The 24,620-nt window shown below is 46.6% G+C and overlaps 1 protein-coding gene across 1 annotated transcript in view; it reads right to left on the bottom strand.

Annotated features, from left to right (window-relative positions):
• Window positions 1–24,620, bottom strand: part of ATP13A1 (ATPase 13A1) — a 419,252-nt gene that overhangs the window by 301,313 nt on the left and 93,319 nt on the right. The window contains exon 5 of the mRNA XM_078681078.1: window positions 386–541. Coding sequence (XP_078537204.1) covers window positions 386–541 — 156 coding nt within the window. The remainder of the gene's footprint in view (window positions 1–385; window positions 542–24,620) is intronic.

Here is a 24,620-nt window from a genome sequence, read left to right as displayed (position 1 = left end):
CTTTAATCTGCAGATATACAAGTTACTGACACTCAATCGGTTAAACACAAAAGGAGTTTTTCAGAACAATTCGGTGTTTCTGATCCAAACATTATACAACACTATTATCTCTGCGGTGTAAAAAGCAAGTTCATAACAACTGTTGTCTCTTTTCTCTGTAAGCTGACTAAACATTCACAGAATGGTTTACCCCTGCCTAGTAGGACTAATGTCTTCACTGTCATATTTATCCACAAATGTAACAACTAGTGTCACGATCAACTCCTGATTGGAGCATATCAGGGCACTGTTTTTAATACAACAGAATCAAATGCACTACTGCTAAAATTCAGCTGGGTTTAAGGGCTTTTCAAATTAAGCTCAATTTCTTCCAAAATCAACTGACCTGTATCAGGTAGGGCTTGTTTCCCATTTTACGGATCTCCGACATGTTTCTCATTTGCTGCTGAACCAAAGAGGCTTCGAAGGCCACTAACATGAAGAGAGTGAAGATGCTGTAATACCAGTATTCGTCCAGGCACCATAGGCCCACGCAGAACACCTGCAGATGAGAAGAAAGCAATGCAGGCCTGAAACATGTGGTGCCACCACTGTTAAAAAGCACAATGGGCTGAATAAATGTGACAACCATTATGGCATAGTACACAAAGCACACTTTAATGCTGTGCATTTCTACTCATTAAAGTCGGATGTATAGCTATACAACTCTACATGTCAAAAATTAAAAATACTGTTTCCACAGATCATCGCTTGTTTTAGGGCGTCAGGAGATGGGGCATTAGGTGTTCAAGTATTCAAATTCTGTTTGTAGTGCATGCTTCTCCCCTCAAATACATAGAAAGGGGGGACGATCGGACAATGCTTTTCAAAAGGTACATTGAATAGCTGTAAATCAAGCTTTCAACCTTCAAAGCAAAAGCTCAAATTCCAGAAGGAAAACTCAGAGCTCATCCTTCCAAATTGTTAGAAGGAGTACAAAATTAAGATCGAAGGCTGATGATGAAAACTGGCTAAGTTTTATCTCATCTTTTGATATCATCTCCTTACAAGAAACATGGGACATTGATAACAAATTTGAGATTGATGGATTTATGCATTTTAATATCTTAGCTACACCGAGTACCTCAGGTAGAGCAAAAGGTGGCTTATCCACTTTCATTTCACTTAATTTGAAAGGGAATGCCAAACAGTTATTGTCTTGCTCCCCGCATTTCTTGGTTGTAGAGTTAATAATGTCAAACACACTTATTATTCTGCTGATTAATTTTTATAATTCTCCTGAATTTGTTCATAATAACCAAATTCTGATGCTACTCGATGAATTTCTGGAAAACTATAAATTAAGCAAACATGGTTACGAGATTATATTGTCAGGAGATTTTAATATTCATCCCTGTAGTATGAACTGTAAGCTTATTGATGAGGATGGCCCATCCAATGCTCTCCCAGTACACTTTGAACATACAAAAGGAGGGGAGGGCCTGGAGAATCTTTTGGCCACGCATAACTTATATGAGTCTAGTTGCTGCCCGCCAGGGCCAAGACCTTCGACATACAAAGGGAACGACACAGGTTCAATTATAGATTTTATTTTCATTTCATCCTTTATTCTGAATTATATCTTAAGTTATAGAGTCGTGGACTCTATTTTTAGCGATCACAACCCTGTGGCATTAGAGGTATCGCAAGTAGGATTTATTGATTTTAAAGATTCTAATGAACCAGGGGTACAACTGATGAAAAATTTAACATCAACATGTAAAGGGGGAAAGTTGAAATGGTCTAAAGTGACACCGATTGCTTTCTTACAGGAAGTTTTAACAAAAACCGAAAGGGAAGTCGGTGTTTGCCTAGACCCTCTATCTACCAATAGCAACATCGTACAGGCTTTTGAAACAATATGCCAAAAAATTAACAAAGATTTAACCCTTAAACCAAAAAGGGGGAGACAGATTGTTAAACGTTGGTTTGACTCTTACTGTTCAAGGGCCCACGCTAACTTATTACATGCCCTCAAAGAGACACCAAGAAACAAGGCCAAAGTCATCCAACTAAGGAAAGAGTATAAACAGGCCATTTGGAAAAGAAAGAAGGACATCAAAGAGCAGGCCTGGTTGGACCTTCAATCACCAGAGGTCCTCCGGGATAGTTCAAAATTTTGGGAAGTTATTAATCATTCATACTTCTCGGAAGGAGATAGCCACTCAGTAGAGTGTGTTATCCCTGACGATCAGTGGCTATCCCACTTTGGTAATATTTATAAACAAACTGTATTCAGTCCATCACAGGATAGCCCTGACCATTCTAACGCTGACCCAATTGAAGCTTTCACAATAGAAGAGATAGAGGATGCAATAAATAAGACATCTATTAACAAGGCCCCAGGACCTGACGGGGTCCCGGCCGATCTGTACAAAGTAGCACCCACATTCTGGTCAAAGGTTTTGAGAAATGTGTTTAATGCAGTCAGAACAGGTGTGATACCACAGTCTTGGGCTACCTCTATCATCATACCCATTTTTAAAAAAGGCCTCAAGAACGACCCTGCCTGTTACAGGCCTATCTCCCTAATTGACTATGCTGTTAAGATCTTGGGCAGAGTCATTTTGGGGAGATTAACATCCTGGCTGGAGGGCAGGGGAATTCTTTCGAACGCCCAATATGGCTTCAGGGCCAAAAGAAGCACATTGGATCAATGCTTAAATTTGTATCTGATAACCTCCAAATACACCATAGTCAAAAAAGGAGTGTTATATATGGCTTTCATGGACCTCTCATCAGCCTTTGACCTGGTTAACAGGTCGAGGCTGTGGGGGGTCCTTTTGGAGATAGGCATTGATAAATCCTTAGTGGGCTTTTTGGCTGATTTACACCAGGGGCTGGAGGCCACAGTGAGAGTGACCAGGGACGGTAGGTGCACAAATCCCTTCAGCTCCGAGAGAGGAGTGAGGCAGGGATGTATTCTTGCCCCGCTCCTCTTCACTTTGTACATAAACACCCTCGAGCCGGTTCTCTCTGCCTTGGGCGCCGACGTCCCGCGTGCAGGAGACACTAACATCCCAGTTCTCCTGTACGCGGATGACGCGGTCCTCTTGGCAAGAACCGGTGTTGCCCTGAATAAACTCCTGGCCTCCTTTGGGGAATTCATGACCTCACTAGACCTAAAAGTGAACACACAAAAATCTCACGTCATGATCATGGGAATAAAAGGGATAAAGAGGAGACCAATAACCATGGTCTGTCTAGGAAAGGAGGTCCAGAGGGTTCCCTCTTTTACCTACCTGGGCGTCCTATTCGATGATAAAGGTACGTGGGGTCCCCAACTTAAGGCCAAATCCAATGCACTAAGCAGATCGACAGGAGCCATCCTGAATTTTGCCAGAAAACTGGGTTCAAGACCGACGAGCGCGATCCTCAAAGTATATAATGCCAAGAGCATCGCAATCGCTAATTATGGGGCTTCAATCTGGGGATACATAGAGCCCGTCCCTATTCAAAGGGCAGAAAACAGGTTTTTAAGATCATTGCTTTCTGTTCCCCAGTCGACCCCTACTTTTTCCACCCACTCAGAACTGGGAGTTGGGTATGTCTCTGATTTGATAAAATCTGCCCCGGTTACTACTTGGCTCAAAACCTGGTTAAATGAAGAGATCTCTTTAAATCATAAAATTCTAGATGATTGTTTAAATTTGGATGGAGTTCTCAAGATCCCCTGGATGTTGTATGTAAAAAATATGTTAGCAAAGGTGGGACGCATCGACCTTTTTTACTCACCTAAGAGCATAACCAAAGTGGATGTTAAAACAGTTAAGGATTCACTGATGAACCTTTTTATTTCAGAGCGAGAGGAAACCGAACTTATGAAATTTACAGTGAGAAGGAATTTCAGATTGAAAACCGTCCCAGGCCCAGAACCCTACCTGATATTTGTAAACAACTCTTTCCACCGCTTTCTTTTAATTAGATTTCGGTTGAATTTAATTCATTTTTTATTGGGCTCATACTATAGATGGGAGACGCCGGAAAACAATAAACCATGTGATTGTGATAACTTCTCACCCCAGGACACCCTACATTTTATTATGTTCTGCGATCACTATGATAAAATCAGAAGGAAATATCTTGTCCCCATCCTTAGAGAGGCCCGCTTCTTACACGTGAAGCCAGCGCTCTTATTCCTGCAACTTTTGCACAATGCACACGTCACCTTTCATGTTGCAAGTTTTTTAGTAGCAGGAGTACGCATCAATAAAAAGCGCAGAAAATGTAATAACGGATTGATTATAAACGAAATTTTTTAAAGGTAACTGTTCTTAAGAATCAAACTCTCACAAGAAAATAGATTTAGCGATGTTTTATATATCTTAAATGTACCTTTTTAACCTTTTTATCTATTTCTTCTGTATATAGGAATTGCGTGCGCTCATGTCACTTTACATTTTGCTGCTATGAATTATGAATTGTTATGTACATATTATGTAAATATTCTCCCTGTGTTATTTAATTTTTTTGTACGTGTAACATTTGAAATGTATCCTGTGTCTTTTTATGATTTTTTAAAAATCGAATAAAAGTGATTGACTGACTGAGTACAAATCGGATTTAGCAATACTTCCATTTACAGATTATGGAAACTAGTGTGACTTAAAATAAGGAGAATGGCTCAGCAATCTGAACATTTGTGCTTTCCAGAGGCGGAGAGCTTGAGGTCAAGAGCTTGAATCCCAGCCAGGAAGATGATAGGCAGCATGCCCCAGATGCAGATGCTGAAACTGGCCACTACCATCTTCACTGCTTGAAGGTGGCCCTCACGTGGATAAGTTGAGCTGGGAACATTTAGCATAGTCCGGGTCAAGGTTGAGAGACTCTATCCCCACCAAACCTTGGTCACTAGGATATGCAGATATTTAAGGTGCTACGGTGCCAAAACGAACAGGAAGAAAATGACAGCCTTCAAAAGAGGTACGGTCCAATTAATCTTTTAGCCCGAGAGGGCCAAAAGTCTAGCAATAAGGGACATGAGGGCCTGAAGGGAGACATCAAGGTTTGTGAGTGTAAGCAAAATATCGTAGCATATACCAATAATTTAGTCTGCCCCACTGAAGTGTGGCTGCTGGAGATGTTCAGGTCGTGGCGGATGGCGACCGCCAAACAATCGAATGCCAGTAGGAGTAATAGCAGTGAGAGGGGGCAGCCTTGACTGGTTCCCCACTGTACAGGGAAAGTGATAGGAAGCCTCTGCAGTTGACCTGCGCTGTATGAGTCGAGTACAGCCACCTTACTTTCACAGTGAAGTCCTTACCGATGTAGAATCCATGCAGGGCGCAGAAAATATACTCCCATTTGAAGCGGTCAAACTCCTTCTCAGCATCTAAGGCAGAGGTCTTCAAACTTTTTGATGCAGAGACCCCCCCCTGTCAAAAGATCTTAAGCATAAGGATCCCCTCCTGACAAAAAGTTCTAGAACTTGGTCCTCCTCATCATTGCCAACTATCGACAACCATAAACGCCCCCAATTCCCACAGCAAATCATTTTTACACTGGGGAAATAAATTAAACAGTGTTTAGCAAACCAAAGGTCAGTGAGCGTGGGGCATGGTCAAAGGTGTGGCTATAACAAAGATGAGGTATTGACGTAGGGCAGCACTGCAAGTGTTCTTGCTGCACTGTCCTACGCTAATGTGAAAGGGCGCACAAATTGCTGCCTAAAGCCAACATATGCAGGATTGTTTTTGTGAAGGAAGGGGCACCTTCCTGCAAAAAATGAATCCTGAGAGGGGTTTGCTCTTTCTATGTGTGCTGCAGAATGCAGAGGAACACCTATAGAAAGAGTAAAAACAAGGAGAAATGAAATCATTTATCGTAGTTACGCCTGCTGTGGGGAGGCGTAAGGTTTTGGCGTTACCCCAGGTTTACATGGTTTCACAAATCTGGGGCAGTGTCAAAATCCATGGGTGTTGCATGGGAACACCCACTGCAATGACTATGGAAAGCCTACTTGACATAGTGTAAGGCAATGCAGTGACTAGCGCAGCTTGTCTTAGTCCATATCTATGAGGCCATGCAGGGTGTGTTTGTGTCACCTCATTGATATGATTGAGATGCTTGTGCCGCCAAAGCTTAAAAGAAATGTGACGCTCCGGCAGCGCAAGCCTCTCATAAATCAGCCCCAACACATTTTGTTAGTTTTTTAGGTCTTTCACCATCAGGCAGCTACATAAAAAACAAGCAATTGGCATAGCCAATAGGTCTCGCGTTTGGGACCTTATAAGTGTTTAGCCATGCAACAGTTGGTGTTGTTGCACCAAGGATATTCTGATGCATAACTAATACTTATAGGGTCCAAAAAGCGAGACCTATTGGCTATGCCAATGCTGGTTGGTTTTTGTTGCTGTTTTGTTTAAGTTGCCAGATCTACAATAGCTGGACATGGTTTTTGTTAACAGTTCTTTGCATCAAATGAACTGGTTTTCATTGCTCTGAATGTTATTTCCATTCTGGTTGTAGGAAGCAGTCATTCACAGGGGTGTGGGGGCTGCCTAGCTGTGCGCATGCGCCGAACTTTGCAAATGAGAAAATGCCTGGTGCAGGCGCAATTTACAAGTGTGGAGTGAGTGAGCCCCAGGCAGCATGACTCACTCACACAGGAGTTCATGCACTGCACCTGCATACGGTTTAAGGAAACTCGAACCACTCCCTCCCAGGCATCGAACACACATATTGACCAAGATACTCTGAGAAGAGCCTGCCTGCTGCACGGACGGCTGGTGGTGTGTGTGCCTGGTGAAAGCGTGCACTGATGGCTGGTGGTGTGTGTGCCTGGTGGAAGCGTGCACTGACGGCTGGTGGTGTGTGTGCCTGGTGGAAGCGTGCACTGACGGCTGGTGGTGTGTGTGCCTGGTGGAAGCGTGCCCTGACGGCTGGTGGTGTGTGTGCCTGGTGAAGCGTGCACTGACGGCTGGTAGTGTGTGTGTGCCTGGTGGAAGCGTGCACTGACGGCTGGTAGTGTGTGACGGCTGGTAGTGTGTGACGGCTGGTAGTGTGTGTGCCTGTACTGTGTGCCTGGATTTGTGTGTGCCTGGTGTTGTGTGCGGCTGGTGGAAGCGTGCACTGACGGCTGGTGGTGTGTGTGCCTGGTGGAAGCGTGCACTGACGGCTGGTGGTGTGCGTGCCTGGTGGAAGCGTGCGCTGGTGGAAGCATGCACTGACAGCTGGTGGTGTGTGCCTGGTGGAAGCCTGCACTGACAACTGGTGGTGTGTATGCCCGGTGAAAGCGTGCACTGACGGCTGGTGGTGTGTGTGTGTGCCTGGTGGAAGCGTGCACTGATGGCTGGTGGTGTGTGTGCCTGGTGGAAGCGAGCACTGATGGCTGGTGGTGTGTGTGCCTGGTGGAAGCGAGCACTGATGGCTGGTGGTGGGTGCCTGGTGGAAGCGTGCACCAACGGCTGGTGGTGTGTGATGGCTGGTAGTGTGTGTGCCTGGTGAAAGCGTGCACTGACGGCTGGTGGTGTGCGTGCCTGGTGGAAGCGTGCGCTGGTGGAAGCATGCACTGACAGCTGGTGGTGTGTGCCTGGTGGAAGCTTGCACTGACGGCTGGTAGTGTGTGACGGCTGGTAGTGTGTGACGGCTGGTAGTGTGTGACGGCTGGTACTGTGTGCCTGGATTTGTGTGTGCCTGGTGGTGTGTGCGGCTGGTGGAAGCGTGCACTGCCGGCTGGTGGTGTGTGTGCCTGGTGGAAGCATGTACTGACGGCTGGTGGTGTGTGTGCCTGGTGGAAGCGTGCGCTGGTGGTGTGTGCGCTGGTGGAAGCGTGCACCGACAGCTGGTGGTGTGTGTGCCTGGTGGAAGTGTGCACTGACGACTGGTAGTGTGTGTGCCTGGTGGAAGCGTGCACTGACGACTGGTAGTGTGTGTGCCCGGAGGAAGAGTGCACTGATGGCTGGTGGTGTGTGTGCCCGGTGAAAGCGTTCACTGACGGCTGGTGGTGTGTATGTGCCTGGTGAAAGCGTGCACCGACGGCTGGTGGTGTGTGTGTGTGCCTGGTGAAAGCGTGCACTGATGGCTGGTGGTGTGTGCCTGGTGGAAGCATGCACCAAAGGCTGGTAGTGTGTGTGCCCGGTGAAAGCGTGCACTGACGGCTGGTGGTGTGTGTGCCTGGTGGAAGCGTACACTGACGGCAGGTGGTGTGTGTGCCTGGTGGAAGCATGCACTGACGGCTGGTGGTGTGTGTGCCTGGTGGAAGCGTGCACTGACGGCTGGTGGTGTGTGCCTGGTGGAAGCGTGCACTGACGACTGATGGTGTGTGTGCCTGGTAGAAGCAGGAGCATTCACAGTGATAGGAGACACAAATGAAACTGATGAAGAGGGAGGGGGAGTGCGAGCAGAGGAGCATGATTCACAGCTGGAAGACACAAATGAAGCTGACCAGGAGGGAGGGGGAAAAGAGAGGGGGTAGTGGGAGCAGAGGAGCCTGATTACAGCAATTAAAACAGATGGCAGCTGTGCACGTGCACGAGCTCGTGAACGCAAGCTGTAGGCCAGCAAAAGCCTCTGATGGCACTTTTAAAAGCCTCTTACTAAATATCTCGAAGAGACAGCGCATGCGCGGTCTCAGGCGAGACCTAATAATGGGTAGCTTAAATGAAAAATAAATGTACTCACTATGAAATGCACTGTAGTACATTATGTAACCTCTTATTTAATTCACTGCAGAGGTCTGTGTATAACCAGATAGAGACAGCACTAAATTTGGTTGGCATAGTGGAGAATAGTGACTTGTGTGTTTTTAGTGCTATGAGGTCACAGCCTGTGACAGAAAGCACAGTGAATGTGCAAGTCGTTATTTTATACTTGCATTACACACATTATAATCTAGACTGCTACAAACTGTGCAAATAGTTTTAGGATAAAATGGAGCTTCCAAAATGTAGATTTGAGTAATATTAGACCATACGTAATGCTTTTTTTTTTGCATACCTGTCCCTTCAACACCTCCACAGGGGTACAAAGCACTGTGTAAATACAGTTATGGTTAAAAGCATGCACTTCACAGCCCAGTTGTTAACTCTCTGCACCACCATGCAAAAAAAAAAAAAACACATCTTTGCCATCACAATGCTTGCAGTGATTCAAGCAATTAAAGCCAGAACCACTCCCAAGCACCCTTTACATTTGCAGATTAACTTCTATCGCACATTTAAATGTCATTAAGGCTAGCAGGCACCCTGGCATGAAGACTTACTTGAAGGATTGTTTTACCAGGACTCTTCGTTTTACAGCACGAGACTCAATTAACTTCAGCTAAAGTATTTTAACGATCGGAATTAAGGGTTCGAGACCGCTGTCTTTGTCCAAAAGGAAAAGCACATTGTTTTCTAGGCAGAAGTTAGGCCTGGAAATGCGCGTCCCTCTTCCCAGGACTCCACGCCCCCCCCCCCCGGGGGTCGCGTCCCACAGATTGAAGACAGCTGATCCACGGACAAGGCCAGTGTTGCTTCCGGTGAGTCTTTGGTTACCCAGACTAGATGAGCTAGGGATAGTAAGTGATTCTGGGATGAAAGGGCCAGCAAAAATGCCACCTGCGATTGGTGGATTAGGGTGGGAATAACCTGCTTAAAGAGGGATGCGAGTATACTGTCTAGTATCTTGGCAACAGAATTTAATAAGGAGATGCAGCGGTAATTGCTGCAGAGTAGAGGATCCCTGCCGGGCTTCAGGTGGACCGAAATGGATTTGTTGGGAGATGTGAGCAAAGGGCCCAGTGCCATTGGTCTCCTGAAAGAGTGGGTGGAGGTAATCCACAGTCTCCCCCCTAAGCCATCGATAAAACTTGCCCGGAAACCATCCCCGTACCTTATTATACGGGAGTCAGGAAATGTATTGTGAGATTTCCTCCTTGAAAATCTCGCCGTCTAAGAGAGTCCGCCAGTCGGCTTTGAGGCTTGGCAGCAGAAGGGTGTCCAAGAAGGTACTGATCCTGTCCGTATAATCACCTAGATCGGATATACAGCTCAGTATAGTTGGTTCTTAAGGAGTCCTTTATCTGCTGCAGCTGCGCTTTACGTTTCTGGACCGATCTTTGATCGCTGAGATGGCCATGGTTTCCTCCCACTAAGTTGGACAGCTGGGAGCCTCACTCCTTCCCTTCCCCCCCCCCCCCCCCCCCCCCCCCCCATGTTCGTAGTGGTAATCTTTCAAACTCTAGCACCTATATTGAGCCTGGGTCGTATAGAGTTAAGCTCTTGCTTAAGCTCCAAATGCGGTCTATTCTCTGGGAACTGTTTGTTAGTGTACTACCGGGTGTATGTGTATATATTTTTCTCAAGAGCCTCCTTTATTTGTGCTCTAAGTGTGTTTGCCTGTGCAAAATCAAGAATGAGCTGAACCCAAAGGATTGCCCTGGCTGCAGCGGAAAGGAGCTGCGCTTATTGTCGGAGCCTTCGCTGTTCATCATGAAGGTGTTCATGTGTGACTGGAGTTTGGCTTTCTCCTGAGAGTGTTTGAAGTGTGCTGTGTTAAGGCGTCATCATGGTTCACGGATGTGTTTCTGTATTTTGCAGTCAATGTTTAAGCAGATCAGTGCATGGTCAGGGAGCCCAGGAGGAAAGAGCAATCCAGCACCGCGGGGACGCAGATTAGAAGTAGTTCAGGCTGGATTGGCTTCCGTGGGCCGTGGAGAGGAAAGTATATTCTCTTGCAGGGGTAGAGGAGTCTCCAAATGCCACGGAGGCCCTTATCGTCGTGGAGGTCTTGGCAGCGTGCCCCATCTCTAACTGGACAGTGCGACCTAGCACGGCATCTGGGGCCAGGTTCCAATCACCTTCTAGTAAAATATGGGATGTGGATCTTGCCAGTGGCGGGCTAATATTTTAGTACCAATCCTAATTTTGGCAAAGACATATCGACCCGTGTCATCAGCCCAAATCTTGAGTATTGTAATGGGAAAGGATTTGTGAATGAGAATGGCGACCCTACGTTCTCTGGACCCAGTTGTGTCTGTGCTGGGTCTACCTGGTATGGGATCATCCAACGAGGTAACCCTGTCTAGGGAAACATCATTTACTACGAAGAAATTACCCCGCATAACGTTTACCACGCGTCACTCACCACGAAAAGGTCTTTTCCACGCGTATGCTTTCAACGTCCGTCTTTACCACGCGAGTGGTATTCCTTCGTGTCGTTCTGCCTGTACGATCTGCGTGGGCTTGGGGGGGGGGGGGCTGGGGGGGCTAGGGGGGGTTGGGGGGGTCTCCCCCCCAAAAAAAAAACAAGCGGATAACAATAAATAAATAAGAAAACTTAAAAAACGAACAAGGAAATAGCCTCACCAACAAGGAGACGTGTACGTCATAATTGAAGTCCTTTCACAGTTTTGATAGACGTGTTTTGACGCTTGTTTCCGTGGTCGGTGGAAGAAAGGGCTGATGGGGAAAGACGTACAGGGGTCAGATAAGAATCTAAACTTTATTAATTAAGGTATTATTTAAGCGCTTTATGAAAAAAATAAAAATAAAATGTAAGGGAATCTGTTGTTTTTAATTGTTTAAAACATCGATCTTTTCCTTCGTACTGCATGTAGCCTATCAGCATCGTTATGTAAATTTAAATGAGACGTGAGATGTTTCGTAACGTTCATTTTGCGGAGTAAAAACATGCGTTGTCAAATGCTGCGTGGTGAAGACACATGCGAACTAAAGTTCGCGTGGTAATGCCATGCGTGGAACTTGTCTTCGTGGAAAAATCATATATTCCCCTGTCTACTCAGTCCCTTTTTCATTTTTCTGATTCTTTCCCAGTGCAGCACATTTCTCAGATGAGAGCTACCTTGATGTATTTTGAAGCCAAAGATTATAGGACCTTCTTTTGCTTAATACAGGATATCAGTCAGTTCACATTGAGGGTTATAGTAAGGGGTTGTGTGTCCATGACGGAGGTGAAAAAGTGGGCCAACAGGACCCTCAGTGGAGGGGATTCAGAAGGTAGTTCAAGGAGGTGCCAGCCAGCCTGACATGTGGCCACGATGAGGGGAGTTGTTGAGGTCAGGTAGTGGGAACTGACTAGGAGGGAAGAAGCGGAAGGGCATTTGGGGGGGAGCCGGTGCCACTGACGGGGTTTGAGAAGGAGATATCTGCATCAGGGGGGGTCCTAAACTGGGGCGCGCCCAGCAAAAGAAGCTGGGTCGTCTGTAAGCAAAGAAGGGGAGGGGGAGGCAGAAGCATTGGAAGATAACAATACATTTGAGAATATACAGGAAGCCATCTACAGCAATCTGTCCCAGCAGTCCAATCACAGCACAGGCAAACCGTAGACCTGCAAGCCAAAGAGGCAAAGGAGATGTTCCGGCAACTGGATAGCACCTAGAAGTACTAGGGGAATCAAAGGGAACAAAAGAAGGACATGTAGAGTGGCTGCGTCCACAGGAGGACACATGGTGAATTACGTAGTTAGAGCTAGCATTCACAAAAGACTTCCATCCTGGGTGTTGGCCTCCAGTTGCCCAGGGGGCCCGGAAGTGGCCGCTGTGTATGAGCCATCGCGGTCAGGTGGACGGGTTGGTGGAAATGTTGGCCCCTGCATCTGCTGCTGATGCGGGCTGCAGGGGTGATTGCAATTTGTCCCTTGCATCAATCTGGGTGAGTTCCTCCACTGATCAAAAACTCAGTCCCTCTAGGACTGATTTTTGTGCTCTCTGTTGTGTTGACTGCTGCCACTGTGTTATCCTCTCCCGGTAGGTGTGTCTCGGCCCTACCATAGAGACACTGCACGGGAAGTGTCCTTGTCTGAGGGGGTCTGTGTATCTAGAAATCATGCCAGGTCTGTAGGTTCGAGAAAGTCCTGGGAGTGGCCGTCCATCGTGGTGAACATACAAAACAGCAAACCCTATGCACACACTTGACGAGTAGAAAACGGATACAATGTCCTGATGTAAGAATTCAATAATGCAGAGAAACAACAGTAATGTGCAACTAAATATATGAGTGATTAAATGTCAATAAAGAAGTCTTGGTCTCCTTGCTTTATTCCAACACAGCATGTGAACAACCAGCCGACACGTGTTTCATCGCATCTTGCGAATCTTCAGGGCTCCATTGGTTGTGTATTGGACCATATGGCCGCTCTTCCGGTGATACTTCCGACCCGGAAGGGCCCAAGACCATCCAAACGTTATTGAGAAATGAGGTGTAGTCGCTTGTAAGCGTAGTGCGCTTGTTATGGGTTGCCCGGGGGAAGGTGTACTTCTCGATCACTTTGTATCTGAAATTTTGATGTGTCTCGATTATTGGGAATGATTCCGTAGCCTGTTCCGGACTTGGTGTCTGTAGGCGTCTTGCTGCTTCCCTCTTCTCCCGGGTCTCCTCGTTCGAAGTGGTGTTCGCACTTCGAACGAGGAGACCCGGGAGAAGAGGGAAGCAGCAAGACGCCTACAGACACCAAGTCCGGAACAGGCTACGGAATCACCTTCCCCCGGGCAACCCATAACAAGCGCATATAATTACATCAGGACATTGTATCCGTTTTCTACTCGTCAAGTGTGTGCATAGGGTTTGCTGTTTTGTGTTATTGTGGATTAGTGAGCTTGCTCGCTTCTCCTTGAGTGGTTATATGGTTATCCACTCACCCAGTTGCACCACACTCCATTGGTCCTACAGTGCTTCTATACTGGCAGAGCGCCCGCTCTCTGACATCCTAAAAACCATCCTTCCCTCAAAATCGTGGTGAACATAGTAGCAGGTTTGAGCAACCCATATTTGATGTCCCATTTCCACGGTTGAAGTTGCAGGGCCACGAATACCTTCCTATTGATGTTGGCCTCAGAGGAGAAATACCCAGAGATGTGTAGCCAATAGCCATCGACCTCAAAAGGTCCGGGTTTGCGAGCCTCCGCTAGTACGAGTCTGGTGTGAACATGACAAACAAAGCAGGAAATTGTAGGGCGGGTTCTGTCAGAGTCCAAGGGGTGGGGGGCGAGAAGGCAATGCCGGTGGTGGGGTGGATTAGTTCCAGTAGAAACAACTTGTCCCCTTGGTCTCTAGAGCATCCGGTATGCTGTGAAAGTGAGGGTTGTCTCATCTTGAATGGTCCTCCAGATTCACAAATAGGAGTTTGAGATTTTGAACTTCAGGGATCAGTTAATTGCCTCCACCTTAGCATGGAAAAAGTTGATGTTCACCCTGAAGATGAAGTGTGTGTAGGGGGTTCAGGTAGGGCAGTCATTCCAGCTTTGCTGGTGTTGTTCAGGGACCCCCTGGAAGAAGAAGGGGCCTCGGAGGTTACTGGTTGAGATAGTTCTCGAGGGTCCGGTGAGGCGTGGGCCTTGTGCATCTACTTGAAGAGGCTGTGAAGCTGGCAGGCTGGGGGTTCTAGCACTCACTGTGTTCTGGTGATCGGAGCAATAGCTGCCCTTCTGTCTTTTACAGTGGCCAAAACCAATCCTGCAGGTATAGGGTAGGCCAGGGGTGGGAGTTTGCTAAATATGAAGATGAGGGCAGAGCCCATGGGAGCATCAGTAATGTAATATAAAGTAAGTAGTATTTATATTGCGCACTGTCACCTGGGTATCCAGGCGCTGTGAGTTACCAAGATGTCAAAGTGCTAGAGAAAGACGGCTGTCCCCAAGTCTAGAAACAGCAAGGAAAGAAGAGGGGGAAGAAAGATGTCTGGGAAGATCAATATACAGACAATGTCTTTACGGTTATTCCTCTCTAGGGAACAACCCGGTTTCAACTTCTTCCTAAATTGAAGCATATCCTCAATTTGTCTAATATGAGGGGGGGGGGAGCATTCCACAGCCACGAGGCTGCAGAGTTAAAATCTATGCCACCTGTCCTAGCTCTTTAATATCGCGTGGCGTTCACCAGATTTGTTGTTACTGAGCAGAGGTTTCTTGAGGGAGATTACCATGTGAATTTTCTCTGAAATGGACCATGAGCTGCTCTAAAGGCAATACAGTTTTAAATTGTATTTTCTGATGAATCGTCAGCCAATTGAGATACCTCAGAGCTCGAGACGTAGAGGACCTCCGCTGCCTATTTAGAGCTAGTTTTGCTGCTATCGTCTGGATTCTTTGCAACTTCCTTATCAGTACTTTGGGTGCTTCCAGATACGGGGACTTGCAGTAATCCAGCCTACTCAGTATTACACACCTCACCACTTGTGTCCTGGTGGAAACTGGTAGTAGTGGGAGGATCTTCCGCAAGGCTCTAATCGGGGAGAAGCAAGTGCCAACTACTTTGTTGACTTGTGAATCCAGCTGAAGGTTGTTGTCCATCAATATCCCCAGATTACGCACTGTTTTGGCTGGAATTAGTGATTTGTCAAAAGGGGTAAGCCAAAAATCAATAGATAGAGGATGGGCTATTTTATTCGTAGAGCAAAACACAATTTTCGTTTTGTCACCATTGAATTGTAAATAATTATTTCTGAGCCAGTTTGTGGTGCTTTGCATACACTCATGGAAGTTGTCCATGGTGAATGCCTGATTCCCCTCTAGCGAGAACACAAGTTGCATGTCAGTGCTGCCCTGTAGGCGGAAGGGTCGTCAGTGTGGTGGGCTGGAGATGGGATCTCGGTCCCATCCCTTCAATTGCAATCCCGCTGGCCTGTGGAGCCTAGTTACAGGGCCTAGGTGTGCCCCAATCAGGGTACGGTAGCAGCCTTTCCATGCTAGCTTTCTTCTCAGTTCCTCCAGCTGAGGGTGTGCTCAGCCCACAGCATGCGGTCTGAAGTACTGTCGGGGGGAGTGAGCAGGGCAATCGGTAGTAGTTGGTCCCAATGAGGAGGGAACAGTAGAGGGACGAGCAATCTGATGCGTGCGATCGCCTTGTCTCGGTTCTTTCCTGGCATATGGCGTGGGGTGAAGGGAGGCAACAGGTGAGCTCTCCCGTGCGGCAAACGCAGGTCACGGCTGCATTAGGCAGATGGCAGAAGTCTCTGTCCTGAAAAGCGGCTGCTTGTGTGCCGGGGCAAGCATAGAGTAGGAGTTTCAACCAGATGGTGGCCGATGGCAGACGTATAAGGGCAATGGGACCATATTTTCACCCATGGGTACCCAGAGAGTGGTGGCCATCTTGGTCTGCGACATGACTCACCCCTGAAAACCGTTGTTAAAAAATAAAGAGCTTCTGCAGAAATTGAGAGCCATGTTGTTTGAAATGGTGGTGGTGAGAAAATGATGATGGTGTTGGTGGTAATGGTGATGGTGGATATGCTGGCAGAGTGGTTGTGGTGGTTAGAGTGGTAGTGATGGTGGTGGTAGGGGGATGTCAAAATCAAAGAGGACTAGCTAAGTTATATAAGAGGGGACTCAATGGAGTACGTGTGTCAAGCAAACCAGTAGGTTTTTTGAAAGCCCTCACCCACCAACCTAGTTGGTGGCATGCTTCATCATCGGGCCCACCACAGTGACACCTAACGTGCCCCGGGTGTGCTTCGACGCCAGGTTACTGCGGAGCTGGTATACTTGCTGAGTGTGCAGTGTAGTGAGTGTGAAGGTGAAAATTAAAAAACCATACAGATGGTCCCAGTACCCGAGGGTAAAACAATATTTTAATTTACTGGGCCTCTGTTGGTATATTAAAAGGCAGACGGACACGTTGGAGTATGGATTATGACCTCCAGTGTCCAGTGTGGTCTACATGTTTCAGCCTGGCCTTTCTTAATTTAAAACAGGCTTTCCTCAGGACCAAGTGAGTATGTGTAAAAGGTGAATTAAATAAATAAACTAAATTATAGTGAGTGTGTTTATTTTGCTATGTGTAGCACTCCCTAAGGTGCTATATGGGTGAGAGGGGGGATCCCTCTCGCTTTGCTACATATAACATGAAGGGGACACAGACAGACGTACAAGGTAGAGTCACATTAGCATTATATTGCAAGTTTAGCCGTCATTCAGCCGTCTTATAAGGTGAGTAAACGAACTATGTATGGCTAAAGTGTGGTCTTGTCAGTGACAGGACTCTTGTGGTTTTTATCTAGAAGCCGGTTGTTGTGGTGGGCTAGAAAACGAAAATTACCAATGTGAGGTTCAGGTAAGTAAAAGAGCATTATCCTCACACAGTATTTTTCTGTACAAAGCCTCCTTGGGTCGCCTGGCAGAGAAAATGACCCTAAAAGAAGGTTGTGACAGCTTTGAAAATCATCCGACCTGTAAGGGAAGACCTCAACACCTTACCCCAGTAGTAGCTGTAGTGCGTAGTCTCGTTACTCACGAAATTGTCGGCCTTGTTCCTCCTTGGACCTGTCGTCCTTCTGCGGCGCCCGGTTGTGAAAAGAGGGCCTGGCCGGTCATGTTTATAAAGCTTCCGTTATTGTTTGCACCTGGGTAAGTGTAGAAACAAAGGGAGGGGTGCAGTCGCACAAAGCGCCATGTCATTGTAGCTGCGCGCATGCGTGAAGGAGTAGTGGCACTCGCCGGGCGCATGCGCATCAGTATACTGGCTTCCGCGCATGCGCGAGGGAGTAATGAGAGCGCCCGGCTTCCGCGCATGCGCGAGGGAGTAATGGGAGCGCCCGTTGGTCTGTCCATGCGCTAAGGGGCAGACAGTGCGTGAAATTGCACGTTTTTACTACACGTGTAGAGTATGGGAATATACAAGCTTGGAGGATGCTTCTGGATTATGAAAAGTTAAAAATTACAGTTTGGAGGGGCACTACTAATGGGTAATTGTTCAGTATTTAGTTACAGTGGTAGCACACTTAGATGCACCGGGATATACGCTATAACTAGTTGAGAAGGGAGCAAAGGAACATGTTGCTTAGGCTAATTCTCAATTCAATTTGTCAATGAATTCCAGGGTATGGAATCATTCAGCCCCCCAATATGTGTGGACAATCTGTATATCCAACGTTGTTCCTTTTGGAGGAGGTGCCTGTCGTTGTTTTCTGTTATGTCAAATTGTTCAATGACAGTCCAAGTAAAATCATTTGGGGTGTGGTGATGGGACAAGAAATGGTCTGTCAATTTACTTATGTTTTTGCCACATCGGATGGTGCTCCGGTGTTCTGTCATTCTGGTTCGTACCTTGCGTGTAGTCATCCCAACATATCGTAGGCCACATCTGCATGTGTACCCGAGTACATGCAGACTTTGATAGCTCCGGGGACAACAGCTCGGTCTCGAGCAATTCCAGTACTGGATCAAACCAATCTAGAGGCAGAGGCCGACGAGGTCAACACTGGCAGCAACCGTGGCAGGGACCACAACAGAACCACAATTTCGGGCCACCACAATTTGGACCAATGCCACCCCCATACTATGGTTTCCCACCACTGTACGCACCAGGACACATGCCCTTCTTCCAAGGGAATCAGAATCAAAGATATCCTTTTTTATCACAGGGCCGAAGGAACCGCGGAAAGAGAAGAAATGCACCACAGGTCCACTGGGCACCAGAGGCGGAACCAGTGAGTTCGAACACGAGGAACAAATCCAAGGAACAGGCGGGACCGAGCAAATAGCAGCACCCCCTAGAACAACCAACCAACTAGTGTTCAACATTTCCAGCACACAACTAACCGAGGAAGAAATATCAGTCTTGAACAAAGGCCTCTCCTTCGTCCCCACAGCCAAACTGGATCACTTCAAATTACATGTGGAACTAGCGGAGTTCTTTAGGAAATTGAAGCTAAAGGCCTTCTTTGAAAAGAAAGCGGAGACTGACAACAGACAAGAGGAGATCCCCAACGAAACAGGTCTCAGACTCAAATCCACCTTCGTTCCACCACCCGCTAGCATACCAGTAGAGATTGCTGCATTCGAACAAGCGGTCTATACGGAGGTGGAAAACATACAAGAAAAAGACACCTTCAACAACCTGTCCCATCAAGAACGTGAAACGATCAAACGCCTACAGACTAATCCAACACTTGTCATAAAACCTGCTGACAAGGGTGGAGGTATCGTCCTAATGGATAAAACGGATTATGATATCGAATGCCGTAGACTCCTAAGCGACACCAGAAACTACAGGCCACTGAAGAAAGACCCCACCGAGGAATTACGCAACAGGATACTGACTCTGGTAAAGAACGCCCGAGATGCTGAACACATCTCCAAACAAGAGGCAGACTACCTGTGCACCAAAAGTGCCAAGACCCCGTACTTCTACACAGTACCAAAGATACACAAAGGGGTAACCCCCCCACCGGGAAGACCAATTGTGTCTGGAATCCAATCACTCCTAGAGCCCCTGTCCCGCTTCTGTGACTTCTTCCTGAACCCCTTGGTTCAACAGACACCATCATACATAAAAGACACAAAACATCTCCTCAACGTGATCAAAGAAACTAATTTCAACCCAGCAACTCAACTCCTTGTCGGACTAGACATTGAGAGTTTATACACCAGCTTGCCACAGGACGCCACATTGGAAGTACTGCACGAAGTCCTTATGGGTACCACTTGGAACCACCACACTCCCCGTAGTTTCATCATGGAATGCGCAACTCTTGCGCTAAAGGACAACTACTTCGAATATGAGGGCAGACTGTACCTACAGACCAATGGGACAAGCATGGGGAGCGTTTTCGCTCCCAGCATAGCTGGTCTTTACGTAGCCCACTTTGAAAAAACTTACATACAAACCCTCACTAACCCCTACACAGCAAACATCAAAATATGGCGTCGCTACATCGACGACATCCTGATCATCTGGGAAGGGAGTCAAGAAACTTGGATAATTTCCTCTTGTGGATCAACAATTGTGACAACTACCTGAGATTTACAAGTACCAGCAGTTCCTCTGAATTAGCCTTCCTGGATCTCAATATAAAAGCAGACCAGAATGGCTTAACGACCACAACTTTTTACAAACCAACATCAAGAAATTCCCTCCTGAGGTTTGACAGCTTCCACCCTAGACCTCTAAGGGAAAACCTCCCTTATGGTCAATTCTTGCGACTTAGGCGCAATTGCAGCCGAATCCAGGACTTCAAACATCAATCAACCACCCTAATCCACAAACTGGAAGACAGGGGATATCCCACCAGGATTTTGAAAACCACCTGCAAAAGGGCGCGGAATCAAAATAGGGAGGCCCTACTCGAGGCAACAACAAGACCACCTGAGGAACCCACCCTCACCTGCGTTACTACGTATAACACTGTATCAAACCAGGTTTCCAACATAATCAATAGGAATTGGAGGATCATAAACTCAGGCAGCAGAAATTGGGAAAAAACAAGGTTTGCCTATAAAAGAGCAAAAAACCTAAAAGACTCCCTAGTCCACACTAGACCCCGACCTAACAACACCCCGAGAGACAACACCGTTCTCAACGCATGGGGCTTACCAAAACTGACAGGACACCAACCGTGCAATAACTGCAGTGTATGCCATTTAACATCTCCATCCAAAACCCTGGACCTGGAACCAGGCAAAACATGGACACAACGTCAGTTCACCAATTGCAACTCTTCCAACCTGGTGTATCTAATAACATGCAGATGTGGCCTACGATATGTTGGGATGACTACACGCACGGTACGAACCAGAATGACAGAACACCGGAGCACCATCCGATGTGGCAAAAACATAAGTAAATTGACAGACCATTTCTTGTCCCATCACCACACCCCAAATGATTTTACTTGGACTGTCATTGAACAATTTGACATAACAGAAAACAACGACAGGCACCTCCTCCAAAAGGAACAACGTTGGATATACAGATTGTCCACACATATTGGGGGGCTGAATGATTCCATACCCTGGAATTCATTGACAAATTGAATTGAGAATTAGCCTAAGCAACATGTTCCTTTGCTCCCTTCTCAACTAGTTATAGCGTATATCCCTGTGCATCTAAGTGTGCTACCACTGTAACTAAATACTGAACAATTACCCATTAGTAGTGCCCCTCCAAACTGTAATTTTTAACTTTTCATAACCCAGAAGCATCCTCCAAGCTTGTATATTCCCTTACTCTACACGTGTAGTAAAAACGTGCAATTTCACGCACTGTCTGCCCCTTAGCGCATGGACAGACCAACGGGCGCTCCCATTACTCCCTCGCGCATGCGCGGAAGCCGGGCGCTCTCATTACTCCCTCGCGCATGCGCGGAAGCCAGTATACTGATGCGCATGCGCCCGGCGAGTGCCACTACTCCTTCACGCATGCGCGCAGCTACAATGACATGGCGCTTTGTGCGACTGCACCCCTCCCTTTGTTTCTACACTTACCCAGGTGCAAACAATAACGGAGGCTTTATAAACATGACCGGCCAGGCCCTCTTTTCACAACCGGGCGCCGCAGAAGGACGACAGGTCCAAGGAGAAACAAGGCCGACAATTTCGTGAGTAACGAGACTACGCACTACAGCTACTACTGGGGTAAGGTGTTGAGGTCTTCCCTTACAGGTCGGATGATTTTCAAAGCTGTCACAACCTTCTTTTAGGGTCTTTTTCTCTGCCAGGCGACCCAAGGAGGCTTTGTACAGAAAAATACTGTGTGAGGATAATGCTCTTTTACTCACCTGAACCTCACATTGGTAATTTTCGTTTTCTAGCCCACCACAACAACCGGCTTCTAGATAAAAACCACATGAGTCCTGTCACTGACAAGACCACACTTTAGCCATACATAGTTTGTTCACTCACCTTATAAGACGGCTGAATGACGGCTAAACTTGCAATATAATGCTAATGTGACTCTACCTTGTACGTCTGTCTGTGTCCCCTTCATGTTATATGTAGCAAAGCGAGAGGGATCCCCCCTCTCACCCATATAGCACCTTAGGGAGTGCTACACATAGCAAAATAAACACACTCACTATAATTTAGTTTATTTATTTAATTCACCTTTTACACATACTCACTTGGTCCTGAGGAAAGCCTGTTTTAAATTAAGAAAGGCCAGGCTGAAACATGTAGACCACACAGGACACTGGAGGTCATAATCCATACTCCAACGTGTCCGTCTGCCTTTTACTATACCAACAGAGGCCCAGTAAATTAAAATATTGTTTTACCCTCGGGTACTGGGACCATCTGTATGGTTTTTTAATTTTCACCTTCACACTCACTACACTGCACACTCAGCAAGTATACCAGCTCCGCAGTAACCTGGCGTCGAAGCACACCCGGGGCACGTTAGGTGTCACTGTGGTGGGCCCGATGATGAAGCATGCCACCAACTAGGTTGGTGGGTGAGGGCTTTCAAAAAACCTACTGGTTTGCTTGACACACGTACTCCATTGAGTCCCCTCTTATATAACTTAGCTAGTCCTCTTTGATTTTGACATATAAAAGTGGGGATCCGGACTAGCTTACCTAGTCCTCACTCTCTCCTTTGATTCAATAATAAAGGTGGTAGGGGGATGACTGTGGTATGGGTGATGATGGAAGTCAGTGTAGGTGGGTGTGAGGGGGTAGTGGTTAAGGTGGTGGTGGTGGTGGTGGTGGTTAAGGTGGTGGTGGTTAGGGTTGTGGTGGTGGTGGTGGTGGTGGTAGTGTTAGGCTGCTTTAGGATGGTGGTGGGGTGGCGATTAAAATAGGGCTGTGGCCACAGGGGTTGTGGTTAGAGTGGTGGTGGTAAGTTGGGAGAACTATTTAGGGTGGTGGTGGCTTTAGGGTGGTGTTTGAGTTTGGTGTACCTGCATGTATCTGAGCAGGTGTGAGTGAGTTGGTGTAGATGGTTATCAATCAGCATATCCTCAAATTAAAAACATTTTCAGCAATATTTTTCCAAAAGCCCACATGAATTATCATTTTAAACACCCAAAAGCAAATATTGAAAAAAGGCAGCTTAAAAGACAAGATCATTTGCAGACAATGCAATTCCCTCCTAAATTTAAAATAAGAGACTGAGCGCCGTAAGGCCCGGATTTTGACAGATGTGCCATGTAGAAGAATAAAGAATATAAAATCTAGGTGTACTGAGATATACATGTATAAGTGTTCCTTCTCCTAGATACATTGTTCCACCAGAAACAGAGTCCTGCTCTTTATCCACCTCAGTGATGCCTGGGAGTGCTACATTTGCCTTACCAGCCTAACCCCCAACCTGCAAAGTGCATCAGCAGCACGTTGCACTGTGGGACTTGTAGTCTTCCTTGGCTTTTTTAACAATCGACTCTACATTCACTGAGACAACGTGCAGCTTTTTAACAAGTATTCAGTATTAAAAAGCGGAAGAGGAGGTAGCCTTACGGCTAGAGCGGTCGACCTCGAAGCTTGGGAACCAGGTTCAAGTCTGCAGGGACGCTCAACATCCTATGATTCTCTGCAAATCACTTAATCTCCCCATGCCCAACAAAAAGTAATGTGTCCATCTGGAACAAAACTGTTGCTCATGTAAAGCGCTCCAATACCAGATATCTTCGGGTCAAGTTTGCACTATATAAAACTCCAAAAAATAAAAAATAAAGTATTGGACAAGTCAATAGGTCTCGCCTATGCAAGAGCTATAGGCTTTACCTATGTGTTTTAGCCATGCTGAACACCAGCGAGGCAGAGAGTGGTGGGGAATGAAGTAGAGAGTTGTGGAGTGTTGTCGAGAGGAGTGGCGTAGAGTGGCATACAGTGAAGTGTTGACGAGAGGAGTGGAGTGTTGACTAGAGGAGTGGCGTAGTATGGACTAGAGTGGCATAAAGTGGAGTGTTGATGAGGAGTGGCGTAGAGTGGATTAGAATTGTAGAGAGGAGTGGCGTAGAGTGGACTAAAGGTGTGTAGAAGGGATGTACAGTTAAGTGAGGCAAAGCGGAGCGGCACAGGGTATAGCGGCACAGAGCAGAGTTACATGGAGGGGCGCAGGGCAGAGAGGAGCAGAGGCAGTGACATGCAGCATCTTAGAGTGGAGTCTGAATGGTATGGTGACGCACTACTATTACAGACATCACATTTCTCAATTGAAATGACCATTACATTTGCACAGACATACCGTTTTACTGATAAAAGTATACATCACACAAACTATAATGTGTGGAAATGTCATCACCTAGTGTATTGATTTGTTCTGATTGCATTAAAATTTCTGTTTTCACCACACTTCAGAATTACCAAAAAGTGAGCTTCAGTTGTGCTTTGCTAACTCCGATATATTCTCAAATAATCGGCAAAGTTCAGTTACTGACATTTACACGTTGTGTGCTAGAAAACTGCCATTCCTTTAACAGCAAGATTGTCACAACTCCTCTCACTTTGAAGAAAGAGAAAGAAAAGTAAATTCCAAGCTCCCTCAGATGACAAAGCCGGATACTTGGCCTTTGTCTCTGAATGCACAGGTAATATGACAAGGTAAGAACAAGTTTTAAAGGCCCGTTTACTAAAAGGGAGCACTGGTGAAAGCATACAGTACACAGGGTCTGGTCAACAGGGGGGACAAACTCAAGCTGGACAGCCGAAAACAAGTAAAGCCAGAAAATAGAAAGCAAGCAAATGTGAGTTACAAACCACAAAGCCAACTATAAGCAATGGGAGGAATGCATTCTCAGGGAAGCTTCCCGAATGTCCCCAAGAACTCTTTGGCAAACTAGACAGCTGCGCGGTCTGGTAGGCTTTGATCTAAAAAGGCAGTTCTGTCTCAAGAGTTCCCAGACATTATGCCACCACTTGGCAGCTGCAGGCAGGGGTACATGAATGCCTTGGGGGTTCTGAAATCGTACTTATTTGTTTGAAGGTGGTG

Source organism: Lissotriton helveticus, chromosome 1_1 (genome assembly GCF_964261635.1).
Source record: "Lissotriton helveticus chromosome 1_1, aLisHel1.1, whole genome shotgun sequence".
In the NCBI taxonomy this organism is placed as follows: Eukaryota; Metazoa; Chordata; class Amphibia; order Caudata; family Salamandridae; genus Lissotriton; species Lissotriton helveticus.
This window is presented reverse-complemented; position numbering and strand designations above follow the sequence as displayed.